This window comes from Mobula hypostoma, chromosome 13 (genome assembly GCF_963921235.1).
Source record: "Mobula hypostoma chromosome 13, sMobHyp1.1, whole genome shotgun sequence".
NCBI classification, from domain to species: Eukaryota; Metazoa; Chordata; class Chondrichthyes; order Myliobatiformes; family Myliobatidae; genus Mobula; species Mobula hypostoma.
This window is the reverse complement of record NC_086109.1, coordinates 14,841,389-14,869,297: the sequence shown is the minus strand read 5'-3', so window position 1 is coordinate 14,869,297 and position 27,909 is coordinate 14,841,389. Positions and strand designations below refer to the sequence as shown.

Sequence of the window (27,909 nt, the reverse complement as noted above, 5' to 3'; positions counted from 1 at the left end):
GATGGGCTGTCAGCTATCGACATTAGACCTGTTCATTGTCAGAGCAAAGAAAAGTGCTGAAAAATTACTGCTGACTCCACCCACCCGAGCAGTCACCTATCCAACTAATTGCCATCAGGGAGATGCACCAAGTCCGTCACCACCAGGACCACACATCACTTTCTAAACTTCTTTCCTGTAGCAATCCAGTTTCTCAACAAAACTCACTCAGGTGTAATACCCTAAAGCCTGATTTATACTTCTGCGTCAACTCGACGCTGTAAGTACTGCGTCGCCGCAAACCCGATGCGGATCCCTACGCCAGAGCCTGACGCGCACCTCTCCAAAAATGTAACTACGCGTCACGGCAACACAGAACGCAACTGCTGTGATTGGTCCGCTTGGTAGCATCGCATTTCCTCCTGCGCTGCAATAGCTTCCCATTGGGCGACTGAAGGGCAGGGAAGGAACTCTGGCTGCAATGCTTTCCATAAAGCTTTACAGACCTCTGAAATTGTGGAGGACGCATTTCACTTTTACGAAAAAAGACGCTCGCTTTAAACTTGTTTACCCCGAGAAAGACTACCATGACCATGAAGCCTTGCACAGGCAGGTGTGTGCACATGCGTGACGTGCCGGAATTGCAGAGTGATGCAGACTCACCAACCACAAGTATAAATGCTCACAACGCGCATCGGTTACTTGTGTGGGTTATGGCGTCGAGTTGACGCAGAAGTATAAATCAGCCTTAACTGTCCCTGCACAACATCCATTAAATAGTCTTCCCTGCTCTCCTTGTTCTGTTGACAATTATTCATTTATTCAAATGATCTATTCATTTGTTCAGTTATTTTAAGTTTAACTATTGATATTTGTGCATGTGACAACTCTGCTAATTGTTGATTGCTCATGCTTTTTGCACCATTGTCTTGTAAATTGTTGCTACTGTATTGTCTGTTATGGTATTGTCCTGTGTTTTATGTTTAACACTGAACAACAATCAATTCTGGTAGCTTTCACATACTGGCAGTATAGTAATTCTGATTCTGAGTCCAGACTGTCCACCAAAGGTACTCAGGTGCTGAGTTTTCTCTTGTATGTGTGTGATAGTAATGCGAGGTCATCCACAAAGTCAAGGTCTTCCAAAAATAGAGAATAAAGTCCACCTAATGCCTCGTTGCTTATCTTTCGTTGTTTGCCTCGTAACCCAGTCAATCACCAGGTTAAATAATATCGCCAACACTACACAGTCTGGCTTGACTCCCAGCTTGACTTAAAAGCCTAAACTGCAGATCCCAACTGTGCAGGTGAAGTTAGCATTGAAAATCTGGATGAGCTGGACAATTCTGGAAGGGATCCCATATGATCTGAGAATTATGACCAGAGGCTCTCCCTATGGATTGTATCAAAAGCCTTTTTAAAGTGCAGGAAATGTACATCTACTTGGCTCTGCCACTGTGTGCACTGCTCTGATGTTATGCAGCGTGAAGATCTGGTCAACACGGCCAGCATGGTCCTTCCTCAAGCACAGATGGACTGCATCTGTAACTGTTGGACAATGACTTTGGCAAGAATCTCGCTGGGCACTGACAAAAGTGTGATGCCACACCAGTTGTTGCAATGACTTAACAATCCCTTCTTGGGGATCTTTAGAATGACTCCCTTTGTCAAGTCCTTGGGTACTTGTTACCATTTCCAGATTGTAGTAAACAGTGGTTGCAGGATGGCTGGTGCATCTTTTGGTTCAGCTTTGACCTGTTCAGCGTTCAAATTGTCATGTCCTGGAGCTTAGCTGTTCTTTAGTGATTCAATAACGGTAACAATCTTGTCTTGGGTGGATCTATGTTGATGTTGAAATCCTCTGCTGCTTTTTGTATGTCAGGTTCTTCATCTGGTGGAGTTTTATTCAGTAATTCTCTGAAATACTTTGTCTTGCTTCTCTTGCTTTTTCTCAGTTGTCAAAAGCAGACCGTCTTATCTCCCATGAGACCACCAGATCTGGCCTGGAACTTTCCACATACCAATTTTGAAATCTTGTATGTATTTCCCTTGTCATCTCGAATGGCTGCTTCTTCAACCTGTACTGCAAGGTCTTCCATATAGACTCTCTTATCCTTTCTTACAAGTCTCTTAACTTTCTTGTTAATTCATTGTATACTGCTTGAAGCTTCACCTTAAGTCATGTTGACTTTGCAACTAGCACTTCTTAATTCTCCATCTTTCTTCTAAGACCGCCCATATTTCCTGCTGTATCCATTCTTTGTTCTTTCCAGCTCTGTATCCTCACTGCTCTCCTTGAAGACTGAGGCAACCTATTTCCACATTGTATTGATAATGTCTATGGATGAATCTTCGTCAAGGTCTTGCAAGGCCTGAAATCTGGTCTGAAATGAATGCTGAATGCAGATCTCACACTGAAGACGTTGAGTTTTTCAACATCAGAACATCTTTGTATATATGTTCTGGTCCTAGTGCTTCTCAGCTTGAATTTCATCACTGCTACAAGGTGGTAGTCACTTCCTGTATCTATCTGCTTCTTTCTTCACCTTTACATACTGCAAGGATCGTCGCCACGACCTTTAATCATCAAATGGTCTATCTGTTTTTTGTTGTGTCCATTGGGTGAGCACTATGTCAGTTTGTGTGTTTCACGGTGCAGAGAGAGGGTCTATCCTACGACCAAATTATTCATGGCACAGAATCCACGATTCTTTCATCATCGTTATTCATTGTCCCACATCCATGTGTGCCCATGACCTGAGTGAAGTGTAAGTTGTTTCCCGCTTTGGCGTTTAGATCTCCCATGAAGATGATTATGTCAGGGTGTAGTGTTAACTCTACCTCCAACTGCAGCTGTTCAATGTCACTATTGTTAGTTGGAGTATAGCAATGGATCACAGTCATGTTCACCTGCTTCCCTTTCAATCTTACTCTCATCAGCCTAAGCACTTCTCAATGCCTTTGTTCAAAATGACACCTACACCATCAAGATGCTGACCATCTTCCCTTCCTGAGTGTAAAACTTTCACTAGTTGCTACTTTTAGTCTGCCAGACCCTATCCATCTGCTTTCACTGACGTCAGTATATGCAGTATGTAGATTGTAACAACACATTTCGTCAGTTATTTGTGCTAGCTTGCTAGCGTTGTAGATAATTTGTACATTCCAGAAACCAATTTTGGTCTTGGTCTTGAAGGTATTCAGGGCTTCCTTCATCATGCCAGTAGCTTCCTCTTGACTTTCACTACCGCTTACAGATGTAGAAGGATTCTTCATTGCCGTCTCCATAACAGTTTTTTTTGATCAGTCAGGGTTGTTTGCCCTAAGCTGAACCCTCGACCCTGGAGGACCAGTAGGCCACTCTTAGTCTGACCTCTGCACTTCGATCTGTTTGACATGGGTGACCCTACCAAGAGCCAAAGCATAGCTCTCCAGGTCATTGAGGCACACAAGCCTCCAAACCACAAGGTTGTGGTCCTCTCGGAGAAGCCTGGTATTTCTACTGACCTGAAATTGTATCTGACTGTTTAAAACCTGGTTATATGATGCCGTTTCTATCATCTATCACGATTGGTAAGGGGAATAAGGGTTACAGAGAGAAAATGGGAGAGTGAAGTTGGAAAAAAAAGTTGCCATTATTGATGAAGGAGACTCAATGGGCCAAATGGCCTAATTCTTTTTATATATCTTGTGGACTTTTGAATCTCATGATGTGGGACCTGAGTTAGGTCATTGTGGGAAATTCAAACTCTCACGTTTCATTTGTATAATACCATCCTGAAGCAATTTTGCTGCCCTTGTATTCTATTGCAACGTAGTCAGCACGATTGAAATGACCTTCAGCAGATTTGTTGGCCTGGAGTAAAGATGTTAATAACTAACTTGTAATTGCTGATAATGTTTAACTTCATCCTCCTGGATAAATTTCTGACATACTTGTAGCCCAATCCTTATCAGCATATAACAGCAGTTTTCTTACCCAGTCTCCCCATTCTTTTTGACTAAATTCCTTTGCTCTGTTGCTCTCTCACTGACAATATTCCAACTTTCTCATCTTCATCATCCTGTTCTCAGTGTGGTAGCTGTACAAAGGAGGTACTGCTTTTGGGATTTGTTTCTTTGGACTGGTGATGTTGGAATTTTGCTCATCAGTGCACAATGCAAATAGCATCCCATCCCAATGGAGTCCTACAGCTTCATCCCAACCAGTCCATGCCAACCACAGTACCTATCTAAACTTGTCCCATTTGCTTGCATTTGGTCCATATCCCTTTAAAGTTCCTTTCTTATTCATGAACCTATCCAAGAGCTTTCTAAATATTGTTAATGTGCCCACCTCAACCACTTATTCTGGCAGCTCATTCCGCATACCGAGCAACTCCTGGGTGAAAAAGTTGCCTCTCAGGTTCCTGTTAACTCTTTCCCCTCTCACCATAAACTGCACCATCTAATTCTTGGTTCCCCAACACTGGGAAATAGGCTGTGGGCTTTTGTCCTACCTATGGTTTTCATAATTTTATGCACCTCTTGTAAGACCACACCTCGTTCTCCTGCACTCCAATGAATAAAATCGTAAGCTGCTCAACCTCTCTCAATAAACTCAGTTCCTTGAAACATCCTCATAAATCTTTTCTGCACTCTTTCCAGTTTAATAGTATTGTTCCTATAGCAGTGTGGAGCTTATTCCTAAAGATGATAAAAGGCATAAATCGGGTGGACAGCCAGACACTTTTTCCCAAGGCCAAAATGGCTAATATGAGGGGGGTAAATTTTAAGGTGATTGAGGGAAAGTATAGAGGGGGATGTCAAAGATGTGTTTTTTTTAAACACAGAGTGATATATGTGTAGAAAATACTGATGGGGTGCTGGTATAGGCAGATACATTAGAGATATGTAAGCGATTCCACGATAGGCACATGGATGAGAGAAAAATGGAGGGAGTTAGATTAATCTTAGAGTATGTTAAAAAGGTTGGCACAACATTGTGGGCTGAATGGCCTGTACTATATTGTTCTATGTTCTGAAGGGCTTTTCTCAGGCATCTAGGACAGGCTAACACTGAGTTTTGCTTTCTGCTTTTTCTGACCCTACACCAGGCTGTGGAAAATTTCATTTACTCCTGCGCTGGTTGCTGTGTGGCTACTTACGTTCTGGGCATCTGTGACCGACATAATGACAACATCATGCTGAAGACCAGTGGCCATATGTTCCATATTGATTTTGGCAAATTTCTTGGACATGCCCAGATGCTGGGCAACTTTAAGAGGTGAGCAGATAAGTGGTTTTCAGTGATGATCCCATTTATAGCTCATGGACTATTTCTGTGCACAGGCAGCTTGTGTTGGGGATAGGGAGTTTGTGTTTGTAGAAATACCATAATTTTCCAGAAAGAGAAGCCACATAATCTGTGCATTCATCAAGAAATGCAGTTGAAAAACATAAATTTTGTGTTTATTTACTTTTATCCTCCTACATAAATTTCATGAAAGCAAATTTCATTCCTTATTTAAAATTTCTAACTTCTGTGATTTGTGGATTCTGTAAGGACAAGTTTCCATAACCCAGCCAGTTGTTATGAAGGGGATTCCTGTACTCAGTTATCTTCCTAATATATCCTTCAATACTTCAGCAAATATATAAATGTACAAAAATATATTCTAGTGCTTATAACGTTCTCACATTTTAATTCCATAGAGACCGGGCTCCATTTGTTTTCACCTCGGACATGGCCTATGTCATTAATGGTGGCGACAAACCCTCCAGCCGGTTTCATGACTTTGTTGACCTATGCTGTCAGGCATACAATCTCATCCGCAAGCACACTGACCTGTTCCTCAATCTCCTGGGACTGGTATGAAGATGTGCATTAGATTTGCTCAAGAAAGTATTGATTTTTCTTTGATAAATCAAAGATTTTGGAATAGCTTGATCTCTTTTCTCCCTGCAGATGCTTTCCTGTGGAATTCCAGAGCTGTCTGATGTCCATGACCTGAAATATGTTTATGACGCCCTTCGACCACAAGAGTCAGAGGCTCAGGCTACCACCTATTTCACAAGGTGGGAATTCTAATTGAAATCAGATTTTAGTAATCACTTATTCCTTCGCTGGATATGGATGTTGCTAGCAAGACTTGTACACTCGGATACATTGTATACTGCTGGTTAATGCAAATATCTAGTCAGCCAATCATGTGGCAGCAACTCAATGCATAAAAGCATGCAGACATGATCAGAGGTTCAGTTGTTGTTCAGACCAGACATCAGAATGGGGAAGAAATGTGATATAAATGACTTTGACCATGGGGTGATTGTTGGTACCAGACAGGGTGGTTTTAGTATCTCAGAAACTATTGATCTCCTGGCATTGTCATGGACAACAGTCTCTAGAGCAAGGGTTTCCAACCTGGGGTCCACAGACTCCTTGCTTATTGGCATTGGTCCATGCTCCAGAGTTTTGAGAATGCTGATAAAAAGCAAAAAATATCCAGTAAGTGGCAGTTCTGTGGGTGAAGACGCCTTTTTAATGAGAGAGAGGTCAAAAGAGAATGACCAGACTGGTTCGAGCTGACAGGAAGGTGAGGGTAACTCGAATAACCACGTGTTGCAACAGTGGTGTGCAGAAGAGCATTTCTAAAAGCACAACACGTTGAACCTTGAAGTGGATGGGCTACAGCACAAGAAGACCCAGAGGTACAGGGTGTACCTAATAAAGTAGCCATTGAGTCTATTAATTTCCATTGGTCCTGAGATTGGCAACTCAAACACGTGCAGATGCTGCAGTCTGGAATAACACACAATCTGGTGGAGGAACTCGGTGGGTTGAGCACTGAGGTGGGGGAGGGGAAAGAACCGCTGACATTTTGGGTCAAAATGTTGGCAGATCCTTACCTGCCACAGATGCTGTTCAACTCGCTGAGTTCATCCAATTGCTTGTCAATGCTGAGATTTCTCTGCTCTATTTTACAAAATCCAATTTTCTTCCCTAAACTTCACCAAAAGGAAAACAAAAGGCAAGGACTGCCATGCTGATCTGTCATCTACTGGAAAGAATTTAATAGTCATTCATGGATGCTGAAGTTTTAGAAACAGCTCATGTATGTTTAAGGAACAGCTTCTACCCCTCTGCCACCTGAACGGACAATGAACCAATCCACATCAGTACTTTGTTCTCTTTTTGCTCTACTTGTATATATTTCTTAATAGACCATAAGATGTAGGAACTGAATTTGGCTATTTAGACCATTGACTCTGCTACGCCATTTCATCACGGCTGATCCAATTTTCGTCTCGGCCCCAGTCTCCTGCATTCTCCCCGTGTCCTTTCATGTCCTGACCATTCAAGAACCTATCAACCTCTGCCTTAAATATACATGAAGACTTGGCCTCCACAGCTGCCGTGGCAAAGAATTCTACAGATTCCCCACTCTCTAGCTAAAGAAATTCCTTCTCATCTCCGTTCTAAAATGACACCCCTCTATTCTCAGGCTGTGTCCTCTGGTCTGAGATTCTCCCGCCATTGGAAACATCCTCTCCACATCCATTCTATCGAGGCCTTTCAATAGGTTTTATTGAGGTCACCCTTCATTCTTCTGAATTACAGTGAATACAGGCCTAGATCCATCAGATGGTCTTCATATGACAAGACATTCAATCCTGGAATCATTTTTGTGAACCTCCTTTGAATCCTCTCCAGTTTCAGCATATCCTTTCTAAGATAATGGGCCTCAAGGCTGTTCACAATACTCCAAATGAGGCCTCACCATTGCTTTATAAAGTCTCAGTGTTACATCATTAATCATAATTTATTCTATATTTTCATGTATCGCACTGTAATATCACAAAGCAACAAATTTCACAGCATATATGAGTGATATTAAACCTGATTCTGAATTAAAGAGGTTTTCAGCTGTATAGCAGAAACTGGGTTTTGGTAGGAATGGCTATTGTTGAAAGCAATGTTGGTTGGGCTAAATGAAAAGATGTAGAGGAGCCTTTGTGGAACATAAAAATGTACTTGCTTTAAATGGTCCCTTGTTGTACTGAGTACTCTAAAATACTGTTCTGCCTTTAGGCTAATCGAATCGAGTCTTGGTAGTGTCGCAACCAAGCTCAACTTCTTCCTTCACAACCTGGCCCAGATGAAGTTTGCTGGAAGCGATGAACATCCAGCACTCTCCTTTGCTCCCAAAACATTCACGATGAAAACCGATGGGAAGATCAAGGAAGTGTTTGTGTGTCAACATCAAAAGATATTTAACCCCACTAAAGGATATGTAAGTAATTTCCCTGTACCTGTAGTAAATGTTTTTAAACCTGTATTTCTGTACACATGCATTTATCTACATCCAGATCCACAGAACCAGCTTTGATGTGGATCCACTTTGAACCTTTTAATTATTAAACCATGGTTCTAGTCTATAAATACAAAAACATTGACTTGGGATGGTCCAACTGAGGCCTGTGAGATTTATCTTGATAGCTACAGTAATTTAGCCTAAAGGAGTTGATGTAGAACAGGGGTTCCCAGTAGTAAGGGTCCATTGCACAAAAAAAACATTGGAAACCCTAATCTAGAGCATTCAGCCCATCAAAAGCCTTCTGGTATTAGTTCTTAAGCACAAGGGATTCTGCACTTGTTAGAAATCCAGAGTAACACACACAAAATGCTGGAGCAAATCAGAAGTCCAAGCAGCATCTATGGAGAGGAGTAAGGAATCAAGGGCTGAGGCATAGAGCCCCAGTGAAGGAGCTCAGGCTGAAACATCAGCTCTTTATTTCTCTCCATAGATGCTGCCTGACCTCCTGAGTTCCTGCAACATTTTGTGTGTGTTAAGGCTGATTTATACTTGTGCGTCGTGTAGCCGCGTACCCTACGCTGTACTATAGGCCGAACCCTATGCCGTAGCCTAATGCGCACCTCTCCCAAAATGTAACTACGCGTCACGGTGACGCAGACCGAACAACTGTGATTGGTCCGCTTGGTAGCATCGCATTTCCTCCTACGCTGCAATATCTTCCCATTGGGCAACTGAAGGGCAGGGAAGGAACTCTGGCTGCAATGCTTTCCATAAAGCTTTACAGACCTCCGAAATTATGGAGGACCCTGTGCTTGACGCCAGTTTGTAGCTAGCTGATACAGCCTTTTGACTTCCACCTGAAGCTAAAATTCGAATGGTGATTGCCAGTCTCTGAGTATACTGCGCATACACTGATGCAAAATAAATGGTTGGAGACGATGAACAAAATCGTCAAATCTACCTGCCAACATCCGAAAATATTTGAAATGCATTTCCTCTTCCATGTCTCTCAGAGGCCGGACAAGCACAGAAAATTCACTCTCCTTCAGTTTCAGTCACCATTGTTTGAAGTTTGAGTTTCTTCGTGTTGAGTTTCATTGAGTGGCATAGAAACCCCACCGCCAACTAGCGTTTTGGCAGTGAATTGCAGAGAGATGCAGACACACCAATGCACAAGTATAAATGCTCGCAACAGCGTAGCCCACTTGCGTAAGCTACAGCGTAAGCTGGTACGCACAAGTATGACTCAGCCTTAACTCCACTGTCAGATCTTAGTTGGTCTGTATTTTGTCTCCATCAATCCACTTTGATTCCATGTCCTATGAAACTTTTCCCCAACAAAGATCTGTCAGTCTCAGCCTCAAGTCCCTATAGGAGCCAATTATAATTCAAACCTTCCTAAGAGTCTTCTTGAGCTGCTTCTCTCGCACCAGGGACACAAGCTTCAAAGTGTTGGTGGAAAAAGCTTCGGATTAACAGTGCTCGTATTCTCTTCTTTAAGGCTTACGTTGTGAAAGTGGAGCGAGAAGGACAGCACGATGCTACGTTCATACTGAGAACCTTTGAGGAATTTCATGAGCTCCACAATAAACTCCGCCTCATTTTCCCGTCATCGAAACTGCCAAGGTAGGAAGTTGCCAGGGATCTTGGGTGTGTCCTAGTAAACATCTGTCATTCACCTTTGCCCTAATTCATTCTCTGATAAATGCAAAAATTAGAATGTCATTATTTGAATGAGCTCCACACTAAATCAATTTTTTGGGAGAAGAAAGAAAATCATTTTGTAGAAAGTGAAGAGTGAAAATAGAGTTAGAGTACTACAGTACAGAAACAGACCATTTGGCCCATCTAGTCTGTGCTGAGCTGTTTTTCTGCCTAGTTTCATCGACACGCACCTGGACCATAGCACTTCATACTCCTCCCATAAACATACTTATCCAAACTTCTCTTAAATGTTGCAGAAATGCTAATATATTTTTATAGTACTCTTGGGATCAAACTGTGAATTTTGTTTCAGTCGAAGTGAGCGATCTTTGAATGTGCAACTAGTAAAGAGAAACGAAACAAGCAGAAAGGGTGGAATAATTATCACTTCTTTGTTACCATTTCTGTAATGCTAGGCCTCCACTATTACCCTAAAATCATAAATGTCTCATTATGATTTTACTTCTGGTATGTGGCTGTGACTTTACCAGTATTATTTCTGTTCACAGCTTCCCGAGCAGGTTTGTGCTCGGCCGAGGGACAGCGATGGCAGATAGACGCAAGGAGGAACTGGATGGTTACATCTGGCACTTAATCCACTCTCCTCCTGAAGTGGCTGAGGTGAGCATCCCCCATCTGATCGAACATCAGCAGAAACCAGATGTCATCATCAGCTGGAGCTGTAACTATTTGCCATTAGATTTCCTGTGATGTTGCCACAACTTTAGCTGGAGGCTGAAGTAAGGGAGTGTAGAACATTAAAGCACAGTACAGGCCCTTCTGTCCACAATGTTGCGCTGACCTTTTAATCTACTCCATGATCAATCTAATCCTTTCCTCCTGCATTGTGCTCCACTTTTCTTTCATCCGTGCCATCTAAGAGTCTCTTAATTGTCCCAATGTATCTGCCTCTACCACCACCCCAAGCAGTGTGTTCCGTCCACTTACACTCTATGTAAAAACGAACAAACCTACCTCTGATATCCAGCCCCATACTTTCCTACAATCACCTTAAAAGGTTGTCTCTAGTAGTAGCCATTGTCATGCTGCAAAAATGGTGCTCGCTGTCAACTCTGGTTACAGCTCTATCAAGTCACCATTTATCCTCCGTCACTCCAAAGAGAAAAGCCCTAGCTCACTCAATCTTTCTTCTTAAGATCTCATTTCTAATCCAGGCAGCATCCTAGTAAATCTCCTCTGCACCCTCTCTACATCTTTCCTATAATGAGGCAACCAGAACTGAACACAACACAATACCCCAAGTGGGGTCTAACCATGTTTCTGTAGAACTGTAACATTACTGTAGGAGCCATATATTTATCTTCTGTCTGTATTGTATTTTGTGGTTGCGTGTTTATTATGGGTAATTTGTCACGTGGGTTGGGGTGTGGTAGAAGTGACTAGAGTATAGTTACGTATTTACGCTTTCTTTAAGTTCAGTTTCGTCTGGTTGGAGCCAGGAAGTGGGCCACAGGGAAATATTTTTTTTGTTGACTGCTAACATGAAAGCTACCACCAGATCACCATTATATCATTATTAGACCGCTTATTTCGTTATATCATTGGTTTTTAGTTTCCTTAGATATTATAGCCACAAGATTGTTTATCTTTGCTGGTTTCTTAAAGGATCGAACATTCTCTTTTGAACTTTGGAACTTCGTTATTTGGAGCACATCATACAGTGCCAATCCCCGTGCTTAGACTCTGTTATCTTCAAGTAACCGCTGCAATCACCTTGTGGCTTTTGAACTTGATCCCCCGACTGACGAAGGCCACACACCAAATGCCGTCTTAACCACCCTAATCAGACGATGATTGAAAGAGGACTGTGAGAGTTACTTGAAAGTTAGAAGTTCAGGTGGGGTATGCATAGAGGTGAATGGGCAGAAATTAGAAGATCAAGTTAAAGGAGGTTTTGTGGGGGGGGGGTGGTCAGTGGAAATGGAAACTGGAAAAGTGAAACTAATAGGAAGTAGGACAATAATCAGATAACCAGGAGGTTTGAGAGAAAGGGAAATGAAAATAGTTTGGTTGCGATGCAAGGTCTTGATCCAAAGCATCGACCAGCTGTTTGCCTTCACAGATGCTACTTGACCTGCAGAGTTCCATCTGCCATTTGCTGCTTGCTGCGAGTATTTGAATATTGCTGCAAGTGTTTGAATTTGAGTATTGAGTACAGCTAAAGAGCTTGCATTATGGAAATCACTGACGCAAATAATGTGCCTGAGCAGAGATAGAAAGGAGGCAGGAAAAGGAATAGGACGGTGGATAAAGAGAGAATGCCTGAAGGGGCAAAGGGAAAGTACATTGTTTAACAATAGCTTCCTGAAAATCATTGATTTATTAAAGAATAGATGTCATCAGATGACATCATTTTAACGAAAGTGATAATCTATGACAAAAGATATTGACATCAAGCTGATTGGTAGAGGCATTGTGGACTGAAGGGCCTATTTTTATACTGTACTGTTCTATATATAAGACCCCCAGTGTTGGCACTTCACTGGAACCAAGGTGACTGCTCTTTCAGAACAGCAAAGAAAATGGGTGAGCCAGGGGTGGGGTGGGGTCAGTGATTATTTAATCTTCAAGCCAGTGTCAGAACTTGGATTGAGAGAAGTTAATGCTGTAGTGGCTGTCATATTTATTCCAGAAATGTCATCAAATAACAACGTCCAATTTTCTGCACAAAAATTTGGTAATCTGTTTACTGTTTTATTTTGGTCATCCATGTGACCTGTGTTTCAATGTGTTTGACTCCAGGACAATTTGATTTAACTTTGCTTTAAGGTGCATTCCCTCTAAGCTAATGTGTGAGGGGATGAAGAATACCAATTTAGAATTATTACTGAAATATTATTGTTAGCACTGATTGCAAGGTCAGATTTCTTTTTAAAATGCATAAAAACCAAAAGGATTTTGTTGTGAAAAAAGTAAGAGGATGCCAAATAAATGATACAGTACAAACACCTAATTTTAATCAAAAGCTGAGGGAGATTTTTCATTCTATAAAGGCTTTGAAAGTTACTGTAGCTGTGCTTCAGCTATGGGGAAGTAGATCTTCTGAAACTCCATCTTGTGGATGTGCAGTTCAAGGCTCGGTCTGTGTGTGTGTCTTGCTCATTTAATGGGGAATCCCACCAGTGTGCCACCTGGAGACAAAACAGACAGAGCACAGCATGCATGGCATACTCGAAAGATATCTACGGGTGTCCTCCGCTTTACGAAACCTCACTGTTACGAAAGACTTACATTAGTTATCTGTTAGTTATCCCGAGCAGCCGCACCTTCCCTGGAACGGCATTCTCGCCGGCATTGCTTAAACACGTGCCTGTGAGCAGCCATTAGCAAGATGAGTTCTAAGGTATTGGAAAAGCCTAAAAGAGCTCGTAAGGGTGTTACACTTAGCGTAAAACTAGACATAATTAAGCGTTTCAATCATGGTGAATAAAGTAAGGACAAAGTGAGTTTGGCTTGTGGAAGTTGACGAAGATGATGTTGAAGAGGTTTTGGCATCCCATGACCATGACCATGAAGAGCTGATGCAATTGGAAGAGGAAAAGATAACAATCGAAACCGAATGCAGTAGCGAAAATGAAGTCGTCCAGGAACTGAACGTGAAGCAACTGCATGAGATTTTTGCTGCAATCGACAACAGTGATTGCAGAAAAGTATGACTTTAATTTTGAAAGGGTACGTAGGTTTAGGCCATATTTGCAAGATGGTTTGAGTGCTTACAAAGAACTGTATGATAGAAAAATGCGCAAGGCTAAGCAGTCAAGCAAGCCTTCTACATCAGCCACAGCAGATGACGAACCTCGACCTTCGACATTGAGGCAGGCAGACATAGAAGAAGATGACCTTCCTGCCCTAATGGAAAGAGATGACGACGAGATGACACCCTCATGTCTCACCACCCCAACCCCCGGGCCGCAGACCGATACATTGCCGTGGAGAATGCAGCGGTAGCCAGGACACACCCAACACATCTTTAAGAAAAAAGCCGAAATAAACAAGTTAATTAATTAGGTGCCGCCTGGCACGTAAATGTTGGCCCAGATCAGAGGCGATTGCCGATTGCGTAGCCTCTGATCTGGGCCGACTTTTACGTGCCGGGCGGCACCTAATTAATTAGCTTGTTTATTTCGGCTTTTTTCTTAAAGGTGTGTTGGGTGCATCCCGGCTACCGCTGGACCACTGCATGCTTCGCGGCAATGTATCGGTCTGCGGCCTGGAGGGTGGGGGCCACTGCACCACCCCAACCTCCGACGGCTCAGCCTAACACACTGTCATCAGTGTGCTCGATGTCTTCCCGATTCCGATAAGTGATACTACACTGTACATACATTATTTCTACTTTAAATAGACTGTGTATTTTTATGCATTACTTGGTATGATTTGGCAGCTTCATAGCTTAAAGGTTACTGGAGACAGTGTTTCTGCCAAGAGCGCTTGCATGCGATTTTCGCTATGGAGAACAGTGCGGCAATGATTGTAGAGAAGTATTTCTACTTTATATAGGCTGTGTATTTATCATATCATTCCTGCTTTTACTATATGTTACTGTTATTTTAGGTTTTATGTGTTATTTGGCATGATTTGGTAGGTTATTTTTGGGTCTGCGAATGCTCACAAATTTTTCCCATATAAATAAATGGTAATTGCTTCTTGGCTTTACGACATTCTGGCTTACAAACTGTTTCATAGGAATGCTGTACCTTCGGATGGCGAGGGAAACCTTTATACATTGATTGTATGTAAAGTATAATCTTTAAGCACTACAACGCAATCTTTACGTACTAAAATGCAATAGCTAGGTACTACATCTTAAAACTTATTTCTAATCAGTTAAGGTCCATTTGATCTAAATCTGTTTATTTTATAAATACTAGGTGCTAGAGGAGTGTTATTTAAGCTGGATATAATATTTTGTTTGCTTGCTTCTATTATCAACAAGCACTGTATCTAACAAGAGCAGTGCCATAAATCTGCTAGATATACAGTTTACTTGAGTCAGTTAAAACACATCATAAGGTTTTAAGACATTTTCTGATGTACTTTATATTGTTTAAAGTATTATATGCTTTAAAGTATTATACTTCACTATATGTTACTGTTATTTTAGGTTTTATGTGTTATTTGACATGATTTGGTAGGTTATTTTTGGGTCTGCGAACGCTCACAAATTTTTCCTATATAAATATAGTATACTTTATACATTATATTGAACTGGATAATATATAATAATGGAAATGTATAGCTTTGAATATAGCTTTAAGAATATAGTAATTCAGACTTTTTTAATAACAGAATTTCAACAACCTATAACTTGTGTTAAACACAGCTTTTGTCAACTAAATGCTTCAGTGATCCTAGTAACCCCATTAGGAAATTGGCTAATTAAAAGATCCGAGGCTAACTATAAACCAGCTATAAATAGATTGCTACTTCTGTGCGGTTTGATCATGTCCGAATATTGACAAGTTCAATTATTTCTGCTTTCCAGGAAGATGATTACAAGAAATGGCTTAAGATGTAAGAAGGATCTTTCTTAAAAAAAAATCCTGCAGGATAGATTAAGCCACTCATTTATATCAGCTCATTATAAGTAACCACTTCCTTTCTGAAAGAATCTCCTTCTACAGCTAACTGGCTTTTCATTCTCAGTCACTGAAGTACTTGCATTTATACAGTACTTCTACGGCCTTAATTTCCCATGATTCTTTATGTCAAGTAAGTGTAATTCTAAAGTGTAGCCCCATCATTGACATGTTCACACAACCTATAGACTTGCTTTCAAGGACTCTTCATCTCATGTTCTCAATACTTATTGCTTATTCACTTATTATTATTATTTCTTCCTCTTGTGTTTGCGGTTTGTTGTCTTCTGCACTCTGGTTCAATGCCCTAGTAGGGTGCTTTCATTGATTCTGCCATGGTCATTATTCTATAGATTTATTGAGTATTCCCACAAGAAAATGAAGCTTGAGGTTGTATATGGTGATGTATGTAATTTGATAATAAAATTTACTTTGAACTTTGTTGTAATGGAGCCAGTTGGCAGACAATTTTTAATACAACAAGTTGACTCAAACTACAGTGTGATGCTTGTGATCAAAATTTTGCTTCAGCAACATTGAGAAGTAAATCGGCCAGAACAACTTGTGCATTTTAGGAAGTCCTGCCATCTGATTCTACCCGTGACTGTTCAGTCAAACCCTGCCGCTGATTCACCAGCCTCGAGAAATTAGTGTTTTTAAAATTGGAGTTCAGTCTGTGCTGTGTGAGCTGCATCAGGCATCTTGCTCTTATCTTTGTTTTGAGTCTGGCACAACTGCTCTGCTGAAGAATGTAAATGCCTTTAAATAAACACCTGCCATCCCAATAGACATATTCTGTGAACAATACACACAGAATTACTGTACCTGTTTTATTGGCAAGGGATGCAGTTTTATATTGTAAACTCCCTTCTTGTAGTCTAGTTGAGAGAGTAGTCAACAGTACATAAATGTCAAAATTATAAGTTCAGGCAATGACAGGGGTTTGTCTGTGCATAATTGTTCTAGAGAGCACATCTTTCACCTAAAGCAGGGGTTCCCAACATGGGGTCCATTGACAACTAGCCTAATGGTATTGGTCCATGGCATAAAAAAGGTTGGGAACACCTGATTCATAATTAATCTGCTTCGTTATTTCTGATGTTTATAAACTCAAGTTCACTTCCCAGTTGTTGACTCATGGTGCTGCCTCATGAATTGGGCAGAGCTAACTGCTTTCAGAAACACCCCATGATCCTGCATTGTGTAAAACATTGCAGGGAATCCCCATTCTAAATTGAGTGAAGTCAAATTCCTGGGTCCTCTTCCTGGATGTTGGTGGGCGGATTTCAGATTTAAAGAAATCTTAAAATTGCAGTTAAGCAAGGTTAAGCTAAGATGATAGAGGATGATTGGAATGTGGAAATAGTTCTGTAGGCACAGTAAACAATTGAAAGTGTAAATCAATCAATGTTTGTTAGCAGTATAACCAGGTCTATGGAACAATATCATGTAAGTGATTTAAGGTCAGACACTACCTCATTGAAAGGTGGAGCAGCTTTGTAGATTAAGTGGCCTCCTATTTCTTAATGTTCCCATAAGCCTTTTAAAAATGTTCAGCATGTTCCAAGGCAAGGCTCAAGGAAACACATAATGGGTGTGCGGGTTTGGTACCATGAATTCTTTGGAGGGTCAGAGCAAATGAAGGCAAGTATAGAGTCATAGACCTCCAAGAGAATCACAACCTTGTCGTAGGGTTTGGAGTTTGCGTGACTGAATGACTTGGGGAGCTATGTTGGCTGGAATCAGAGCCCTGTGATTTGGCGCTTAGTAGGGTCACCCATGCCAAACAGGTCAAAGGGTAGAGGCCAGACTGAGAGTGGTCCACCAGTCCTCCAGGTTCACGGGTTCAGCTCAGGGCTAACAACCCTGAATGGTAAAAAACCTGTTATAGAAACAGCAATGAAGCATCCTATATTGCTGCCCTAAATGCCAGTGGCTTAACAGGCACTTGATGATGATGATAGAGTATAGAATTGTATAGCAAACATTCTCTTCAGCTTTCCACATCTAGGCTGACTGTCAGGTTTAATTGTGTGAATTCCAGTTGCTTGCATAGTTCTATATACTACTACGCCTTGCTCATTCAAATACCTGTCCGAATGTCTCTAAAGTATTGTTACTGTTCCTGTTCTTGTATCTATCGCCTCTTCCAGCGGCTTATTCCAGATTCCTGCTATTCTCTGTGTGTAAAAATAATTTAAAAATTTAAAAAATTACACCCTCAGATCTCCTTTAAACTTCCTACCTCGCACTTTAAAATTGTGCCTTCTAGTTTTACACACCGTACACACAGTGAGTAATTAACTCCAACTATTTGGCCTCTATGTCTTACATACTTCTATCATGTCACCTTTGGGTCTCCGGCCTCCTTCTCTCCAAAGAAATCACCTCTATCCTAACCATTCTCTCCATATAACTCAGGACCTTTAATCCAGGCATCCTTGTGAATCTTCTCTGCACTGTTCTTCGCTTGATCGCTTCTTTCCTGTGGTATGAGGGTCAGAGATACACGCAATACACCAATATGGCATAAACAAACAGTTATTCAATTGTAACATGACATCCCATCTCTTGTAACCAATGCCTTGGCCCATAAACGCAAGCAAGCCATATGCCATCTTCAGCAATGTCTATGTGTGTTACCTACGTACTAGTCATCTAAGTTCTTCATTCATCAACACACCCCAGAATCATCCTATTCGCCATGGTTTATCTTCCCAAAATGCATCCATTGCTCTGCACTTGTCCAAGTTAAATTCTGTCTGCCATTCCTTGGCCGTCTTTCCTAGTTGATCTATATCCTTTTATAATCTTGGACAACCATCTTTACTGTCCACTATACAGTCATGATTCTCATATTCTCAACCAAATCAGGTAATATATGCAACAAACAACATGAAGGCTAGTGGCACACCACAGCTCACAGTCTTCCAATCTGAGAAACGACCCTCCACTATCACCCTTTTGCTCTTATCACCAAATCAATTTTGTATTGTTACGTACCCCGTAACTGGGTTGCCAAACCAGCAGAAATGGATCACTCAGTTGGAGTCTGGATTACTAGAACTAAGAAAGTTTTATTAAAGAAACAAGCAACACAGTACTCTAATCAAAAGGATAATGAATGCAACAGCTCAGCAATGATAAACACACAGGTACACAGAATTTAGATAACAGAATCAATCAAGCTCTATCGTCGTCTAGGGGTAAATGACCAGTTTCAAAGTGACGCAAAGTTCAGTTCAATTGAGTTCAGTTCAGTTCACCATAATCACTGCCGTGGGAGATGGACAGTGGGGGGAAGGAGAGAGAGAGCAAAACGAATGAATATTCAAACGGCTTCCACACGGACCTTCGATATTCTTCGCAGTCAGCTTTCGGGCGAGCCCTTTGTGATGTCTTCTGAGGTCACCGACCGTGACCCCTCCGTTTCCAGATACGATCGTTTCTCCTCGGTGAACCTGGCACCCAGGCAAGGGCGGACACGCACCAGGTTCCCGCTGATCGTGCCTTTCCACCCTGTGCATCTATGGCTTGGTCCCGCGACCAGCCTTCCAAAACTTCCCACCGACTTGTGGGAGATGCACCGCTTCCAGGGTTTTGTTACCTCGGGGTGTCGTGTGTGTCTTGCCTTAGCGAACCTGTCCCTTTTTATCCCCCTGCTGGGGTATCGCCTGTCCATCACTTCAAACAGTTCAGGGTTCAAAGGGGGAGCCGATCTTGACAGCTCTCCCTCCGTTAAACTCTCCCGTCCCTTCATTAACATCTCCAAATGCTGCTCCATTGTTTTCCTTATCTCTCTTTCTCCTGAAGACAGGTGGCAGACCAACTGCTGATCCCACTGGTGCTAGCACAGGACAGCTAACATCTTAATCTATGTGTATTCTCGTCACACCTCCCACCTTTAAGGATTTTTACCGGGGTAAAAATTACAAACATGAATACATGATTTGATACACAAAAATATACATCTTTATCAGCTATTTGGCTAATACAGCGAATTTGAAGTTGTCAACACCTGACAGACAGTCAGCCATCACATTTTCTGTTCCTTTTATATGTGTTATTAATAATCCCTTAGACCAGGCTCCAACTTAGCAAACTTCATAGTGGCCAAAAACACTGATGAATTGCGATCAGTGTAACCTCTCATTGGGTTTCGTCCCGGACCACAATAACAAGGGTCGTCCCATTCCGACTTAATTTTCTCTCGCAAGGGCTTAGTAGGAGGGGGAGGGGTAGTAACCGCAGAGTTATTGCAAAACTTCCTACAGTACCCCACCATCTCCAAGAGCCTTCTGAGGGCTCTCTTGTCTGTTGGGGTTGGGATGTCAGAGATAGCCTACACTTTAGCTTGCATCGCTGCCAGCTGCCCCTGTGTTACCACAATTCCCAGATAAGTGCCCTTCGTGTGGCCGAACTCATTTTTTCCAAGGTTCACTATCAAGCTGGCTTCAGACAGCTGTATTACATCGCCAATACATACCTCTGTGTTCGTCAGCCCTTTCGTCACTGAATTACTCATTCTATAGGGCTGTTGCTCGCTAGGCTGGCCTAGTGTAACAGACGCCACCCAACGTCCCAGTTCTTTGCATCGCCTCGGGACAATCAAACACACGTGTGCGAGTCGTTTAATTACTTCTCCTAAAGAGTCGCTTTGTTCGGGGATTAAGGGAGAGACCTTATCAGCAGAGCTGGCCAAAACAATAGCCTTCTCCCATCTGGTCGGTACCATACTCATCTTTTCAAAATGGTTTTCTTCTCTTATCAGGGGGACCCTAGCTTCATTGATTTCTGCGCTAACACCGACTAGGTTCGTTAGCATATCAAAAGCCTGTAACCGTCTCAGTTCGCGTCTGCCATAATCAATAACATCCTTCCTCCTGTGCAGCCAGTAAACTTCTTTCATGATTCCACCAACTGTTTCCTCCAGCACCTCAAAATGTCCACCGAGGGGTACCTTGTGGGCCAGTTTAAAAATCTCATCCCCATTACTCTTTTGCACCACCCCCCATTCCTCATCTGCGGGTACGGTACTTGGTCTCCCTTTCTTCCTTAGCACTTCCTCCACCACACAATAGCCTACTGGCTCCCTTTTTGATTCTGCGTCAGAGAGAGCTGTCTCCGCCAAAACCATCAGCCCCTCGTCTCGCTCCTGCGCCTGCACAAGTTCTTTCCCGGCTAATGCTACGTCTGTCTCAGCTCCCTCACTACCTCTTGTTTCACCACACTCCTTCTTTTCACTTTCTACCCCCTTCTCGTACAATGCTGGCAGAAACGTCTCAGCTAAATTTACTTCGGCAGTCCCGTGATGAACCTGTGAGTCCATGGGCGGGGCTTCAATGCTGGCAGGCTGACCTGTCAATCTCACGGCAAGGAACATGATTCCCCTGGCGAGGTCATTACCGAGCAAGACTTCCACGCCTTTCATCGGTAATTTGGGCCTCACCCCGACCATGACTAGTCCAGAGACCAGGTTGCTTTGTAGGTGTATCTGGTGCAAAGGGACTGCCTCTGTCCCTTCCCCAATACCTTTGACCTTGACCTCCCCAGTCTGGGTCTCTGAGCTAAACTCTAATACACTCTTCAATGTCAATGACTGACACGCTCCCGTGTCTCTCCAGATCCGCACTGGAACTGGTTTTAACCCCTCCTTCACTGACACCAATCCGGCCGAGATAAACCTCTTGCGCCCTTCCTGAACTTTGGCAGACCTGTCCTCTCCTAGCGGTTCGTTTACCAGCTCGATACAGCCAGTCAAAATCGCCGTTTTTCCTTTTCCCGTCTCCTTCTTTGGGGCAAAGCACCTGGACGCAAAGTGTCCGACTTTCCCACAATTATAACAGACGACCCCAGGAGACTTCCTACCAGACTGCTCCCGGTCTACCTTATTCTTCTCACTAGTCCCTGGCTTACTTTCTGACTTTTCTGGCGGACTCTCCCCGCTGTCCTGACAACCCTTCTGGTAGCCTTTACTCGGGGCAAACTTCATTTTATGTGTCAACGCATACTCATCCGCTAACTTAGCAGTTGCGGCTAACGTGGCTGCTCTTTCTCATCTAGGTAGGGTCTCATACCATCTGGTCGGTACCATACTCATATTTTCAAAATGGTTTTCTGCTCTTATCGGGGGACCCTAGCTTCATTGATTTCTGCGCTAACACCGACTAGGTTCGTTAGCATATCAAAAGCCTGTGACCGTCTCAGTTCGCGTCTGCCATAATCAATAACATCCTTCCTCCTGTGCAGCCGGTAAACCTCTTTCATGATTCCACCAACTGTTTCCTCCAGCACCTCAAAATGTCCACCGAGGGGTACCTTGTGGGCCAGGTTAAAAATCTCATCCCCATAACTCTTTTGCACCACCCCCCATTCCTCATCTGCGGGTACGGTACTTGGTCTCCCTTTCTTCCTTAGCACTTCCTCCTCCACACAATAGCCTACTGGCTCCCTTTTTGATTCTGCGTCAGAGAGAGCTGTCTCCGCCAAAACCATCAGCCCCTCGTCTCGCTCCTGCGCCTGCACAAGTTCTTTCCTGGCTAATGCTACGTCTGTCTCAGTTCCCTCACTACCTCTTGTTTCACCACACTCCTTCTTTTCACTTTCTACCCCCTTCTCGTACAAGGCTGGCAGAAACGTCTCAGCTAAATTTACTTCGGCAGTCCCGTGATGAACCTGTGAGTCCATGGGCGGGGCCTCAATGCTGGCAGGCTGACCTGTCAATCTCACGGCTAGGAACATGATTCCCCTGGCGAGGTCATTACCGAGCAAGACTTCCACGCCTTTCATCGGTAATTTGGGCCTCACCCCGACCGTGACTAGTCCAGAGACCAGGTTGCTTTGTAGGTGTATCTGGTGCAAAGGGACTGCCTCTGTCCCTTCCCCAATACCTTTGACCTTGACCTCCCCAGTCTGGGTCTCTGAGCTAAACTCTAATACACTCTTCAATGTCAATGACTGACACGCTCCCGTGTCTCTCCAGATCCGCACTGGAACTGGTTTTAACCCCTCCTTCACTGACACCAATCCGGCCGAGATAAACCTCTTGCGCCCTTCCTGAACTTTGGCAGACTTGTCCTCTCCTAGCGGTTCGTTTACCAGCTCGATACAGCCAGTCAAAATCGCCGTTTTTCCTTTTCCCGTCTCCTTCTTTGGGGCAAAGCACCTGGACGCAAAGTGTCCGACTTTCCCACAATTATAACAGACGACCCCAGGAGACTTCCTACCAGACTGCTCCCGGTCTACCTTATTCTTCTCACTAGTCCCTGGCTTACTTTCTGACTTTTCTGGCGGACTCTCCCCGCCGTCCTGACAACCCTTCTGGTAGCCTTTACTCGGGGAAAACTTCATTTTATGTGTCAACGCATACTCATCCGCTAACTTAGCAGTTGCGGCTAACATGGCTGCCTCTTTCTCATCTAGGTAGGGTCTCATACCCTCAGGGACACAACCTTTAAACTGCTCAATCAGGATCAGCTGTAGCAGTCTGTCATAATCCCCATCTACGCCCTTCGAGGCGCACCAACGCTCACAATATGTCTGCATCTCACGAGCAAACTCTAAATACGTGCGGTCCCACTGCTTCCTCGCATTCCGGAACCTCTGCTGGTATGCCTCCGGGACCAACTCATAAATCCTGAGGATGGCCTCTTTCACCACCTCATACCTCTGGGCATCTTCCACGGACAAAGCTGAGTAAGCTTGTTGGGCTTTCCCTTTCAGGACACTCTGAAGCAAAACAGCCCACTTATCCCTCGGCCAGTCCTGACTTGTAGCAACTTTTTCGAAATGGAGAAAGTACCGATCCACATCGGTATCGTCAAATGGGGGAACCAGCCTAACCTCCTGGGTCGCCCGGAACCCTCCACCTTGGTTCGGCATGGGCCCCTGCTCTGCCCTTATCTTTAACTTTTCCAGCTCAAATTCCCTTTCCCTCTGCCTCTCTCTCTCTCTTCTCGCTCCCATTGCCTCTCTTTCTCTTCGTGTTCTAGCTGCCGTACCCGGAACTTGTGCTCGAGTCTCAGTTTTTCAAGCTGCACCTGTACCGCGTCTCCAGCAGGCTTTTCAATAGACACCACCTCCAGCTCCCCTTGGGGAAACACACCTTTAGATACATAGTGCTCTACGATAGCTCTGTGTGTCTCCTCTCTCCTCATTGTCGACTTCCCCTTAGCAAGATTCAACCGTTTGGCCACAGCTGCCAATTCCGCTTTCCTGGCATCCTCTAATGCCTCCAAGGTCGGCGCCTTTATAAATTCCTCAACCTCCATTTCTGCTGTTTGTCTTTTCTTTCTTTCGGGAATTTTAACCCAATCAATTTACTCTGTCCCAAATTTAGCGTTCAAAATCGCGGACGAGAACCCCATTTATGTTACGTACCCCATAACTGGGTTGCCAAATCAGCAGAAATGGATCACTCACTCTTCCTTCAGTTAGTCCTGACGAAGGGTCTCGGCCTGAAACGTCGACTGCGCCTCTTCCTATAGATGCTGCTTGGCCTGCTGCGTTCACCAGCAACTTTGATGTATGTTGCTTGAATTTCCAGCATCTGCAGAATTCCTGTTGTTCACTCAGTTGGAGTCTGGATTACTAGAACTAAGAAAGTTTTATTAAAGAAACAAGCAACACAGTACTCTAATCAAAATGATAATAAATGCAACAGCTCAGCAATGATAAACACACATGTACACAGAATTTGGATAACAGGATCAATCAAGCTCTATCGTCGTCTAGGGGTAAATGACCAGTTTCAAAGTGACGCAAAGTTCAGTTCAATTGAGTTCAGTTCAGTTCACCGTAATCACTGCCGTGGGAGATGGACAGTGGGGGGAAGGAGAGAGAGAGCAAAACGAATGAATATTCAAACGGCTTCCACACAGACCTTCGATATTCTTCGCAGTCAGCTTTCGGGTGAGCCCTTTGTGATGTCTTCTGAGGTCACCGACCGTGACCCCTCCGTTTCCAGATACGATCGTTTCTCTGCGGTGAACCTGGCACCCAGGCAAGGGCGGACACACACCAGGTTCCCACTGATCATGCCTTTCCACCCTGTGCATCTATGGCTTGGTCCCGCGACCAGCCTTCCAAAACTTCCCACCGACTTGTGGGAAACGCACCGCTTCCAGGGTCTCGTTACCTCGGGGTGTCGTGTGTGTCTTGCCTTAGCGAACCTGTCCCTTTTTATCCCCCTGCTGGGGTATCGCCTGTCCATCACTTCAAACAGTTCAGGGTTCAAAGGGGGAGCCGATCTTGACAGCTCTCCTTCCGTTACTCTTTCCCGTCCCTTCATTAACATCTCCAAATGCTGCTCCATTGTCTTCCTTATCTCTCTTTCTCCTGAAGACAGGTGGCAGACCAACTGCTGATCCCACTGGTGCCAGCACAGGACAGCTAACATCTTAATCTATGTGTATTCTCGTCACAATATCCACTTGTCCAGCTTACCTTCGATCCCTTGTGTCCTAACCTTCCATACCAATGTACCATGTGGGACCTTGTCTAAGACCTATTAAGACAACATTCTCTTGGTTCCTCTTCAAAAAAAAAACTCAGTCAAATTAGTAGGTATATAATTTCTCACAATCAAAGCACTACTGACTGTCCATTTCCAAATGCAAATAAATCTTGTCTCACAGAATCCTTTTTTATTAACTTTCCTGCGACTGATGTGAAACTCACCACCCTTTAAGGGCTCATCTTATCTCAAGTAAAGGCACAACTGAAAATGAATAGCAGTTATTTAAAGAGCAACATTTTAAAAATGGAAGTATTTTAAGAATGGCGCTGGTGGGAATATGAGTTGGTGAGGAGAACTTCCTCCTCTTATCTTTCCAACAGCCACTTGCAATGCTTATTTTTTGCAGGTCTGAAGAGATTCACTTGAAAAGCAAAGCATTTCATATGCAGAAATAAAAATAGAAACTCTGGGGGGACCAGGTGAGCAAGCAGTGGAGTAAGGCGTGTTTGGCTGGGCTCCTGCCTCACCTTTATTTTATATTTAATATAACACTTTCTTTCAAACCTTATCAAAATAAGTAAATAAGTCATCTAAGTACATATAGCGAGAGTTACTTTGTTCTCTGACATGCGGTAATGGCATATAAACTTCGAAAATATAAATACACTGGGCCCACTAACACCAAGACAACCGACTCCCCGGCGCAGAGTTTAAGTGCTGACCATGACCACGCAAGTACTCTGCCCTGCATGAACTCAGGTGAAATGGACACGGAAGACCTAAAGATTCATCTCCTCTTAGAGCTAAAAACGGACATCTCTGCGGTGATAAGAACGGAGCTGAAAAACGTCCTCGCCGAAGATTTCAACTACATGAAAAACGAGCTGAAGAATTCCCTCACCGAAGATTTCAACTACCTAAAATACGAGTTGCAAGTAGTAAGTACCGAGCTAGCAAACAATGCGTCACAGACCCAAGTTGAGATTGACCAGGTAAAGGCTAATGTTAAAGACGTGGAAGACAGCATATCATCGTGGTCAGATGAAATGGTATCACTTCAAACCATTGTAAATGCCTTGAAGTCGGAGCTGAAGGACTTAAGTGATAAATGTGAAGATGTGGGAGTGCAATATCCATATTTTGGGGGTTGCTGAGGGGCCTGGGTCAAGTTCCACGTAATCCATTTCTAAGTTACTGTCAGAGGTGCTTAAACTGGACAAAGACATTCTTATTGACCACTCGCATCGAAGTCTCACATCAAAAAACCCAGCAGTAAACCGGGTGCAATTGTAGTTAAACTGCATTATTATCAGAACTGTGTCAAGGTTTTACATCGAGCTCAAAACCAGGCTCCGCTTAACTACAATGGGAAACCCATCGCTGTTTTTCCAGACTACACCACAAGAGTCGCCAAAGCTGGAGCTGCATTCACGGATGTCAAGAAACTACTGCGTGACCAGCCGGATATCCGATATGGTATACTGTTCCCTGCTCGACTCCACATTACACACAACGAGACGGAGACAGAATTTCTGAATCTGGAGGAAGCCATGGCCTACGTAACAGAGCATATCGTCACGGCTGCGAAACACAGAACATGATCACGGACCAGTAATGCATTTTTCAAATGTGTGACTCCGTTGGGCTATTCATAAACAGTTGCAGAATCAATAGTTCCCTGCAGTACCCAGAAAAAAGTATTATGATTATCCTAGTCTTTTGTCGTGGAAATATGTTTTCTCTGTGGTCGCTGTTGTTGAGATGTTAAAGCTTTTTTTGGGGGAGGGGAATCTTTTCAAGATTAGGTTTTATTTTGAACCCTTCAATATGCTTAAACCAAATTGGAGTCATCCCTCGTTAATTAGCAAATTCATAATACCAGCTGTGAGCATGTGTGTATATATATATAGTGTGTGTGTGTGTTAAAATCCCAAACAATGTTGATATTTATAAGCTGGAGGAATTTCTAGTGCTACTCTTGTTCTTTCTTCTTATTTCTTAACTTAGGGTGGATTGGGCAGGAGCTCAACCTGATTTAGCTCAGAAGGCACCCAAGTAAACACTTAATGTATGGATATGGTAATAAAGGATTTTGGGTTCACCGTGTTTGTATAGGTGATGAGGGTAGGGAAATTGCCAGACTATTTCTTTTTGTTTCATACGTAGGCCTATCGTTGTTTCTATCTATGTATATTGGGAGATATCTATGTGATAATCTACCTCCTTAAGTTCCACAAGGTTAATCATAATATTTCATCTCAGACAAATGGTTGCTGTGGTAAATTCGACATTCCCAGCCGAGACTCTTCAGCAGGCCAACACGTCGACTGTACCTCTTCCTATAGATGCTGCCTGGCCTGCTGCCTTCACCAGCATTTTTTATGTGTGTTGCTTGAATTTCCAGCAGCTGCAGATTTCCTCATGTTTGTGCTCTGTTAAATTAGTGAGTTGGAGTGTTAGATCTCTTACACCCTGTAAAACGTAAAAAGGTATTTACTCATTTGAAACACCTTAAGACTTATATAGCATTCCTACAAGAGACCCACTTGCATATCTCTGATCATTGTCGACTAAGAGGGGGATGGGTTCGTCACGTATTTCACTCTAAATTTTAATTCAAAGGCCAGAGGAGCAGCTATAATAATTAGTAAAAATACGCAGTTCGTGGCAACGAGTGTTGAATCTGATCCAGCTGGATGGTTTTTAATTGTAACTGGGCAGCTATATGGGCTGCCCATTACTCTTGCCAATGTTTATGCACCGAATTGGGATGACCATGTGTTTTTTAGTGATTTCTTCTCCAAGTTGCCAAACATGGTCACACATAAGCTCATCCTCGGAGGCGATTTTAATTGTGTCCTCTCTCCAATTT

General features: G+C 43.2%; 1 protein-coding gene across 1 annotated transcript in view; it reads left to right on the top strand.

Annotated features, from left to right (window-relative positions):
- Nucleotides 1-27,909, top strand: part of pik3c2b (phosphatidylinositol-4-phosphate 3-kinase, catalytic subunit type 2 beta) — a 174,267-nt gene that overhangs the window by 133,647 nt on the left and 12,711 nt on the right. Inside the window, exons 24-29 of the mRNA XM_063065353.1 lie at nucleotides 5,076-5,245; nucleotides 5,674-5,830; nucleotides 5,927-6,036; nucleotides 8,051-8,252; nucleotides 9,778-9,902; nucleotides 10,490-10,601. Of these exons, the coding sequence (XP_062921423.1) occupies nucleotides 5,076-5,245; nucleotides 5,674-5,830; nucleotides 5,927-6,036; nucleotides 8,051-8,252; nucleotides 9,778-9,902; nucleotides 10,490-10,601 (876 nt within the window). The remainder of the gene's footprint in view (nucleotides 1-5,075; nucleotides 5,246-5,673; nucleotides 5,831-5,926; nucleotides 6,037-8,050; nucleotides 8,253-9,777; nucleotides 9,903-10,489; nucleotides 10,602-27,909) is intronic.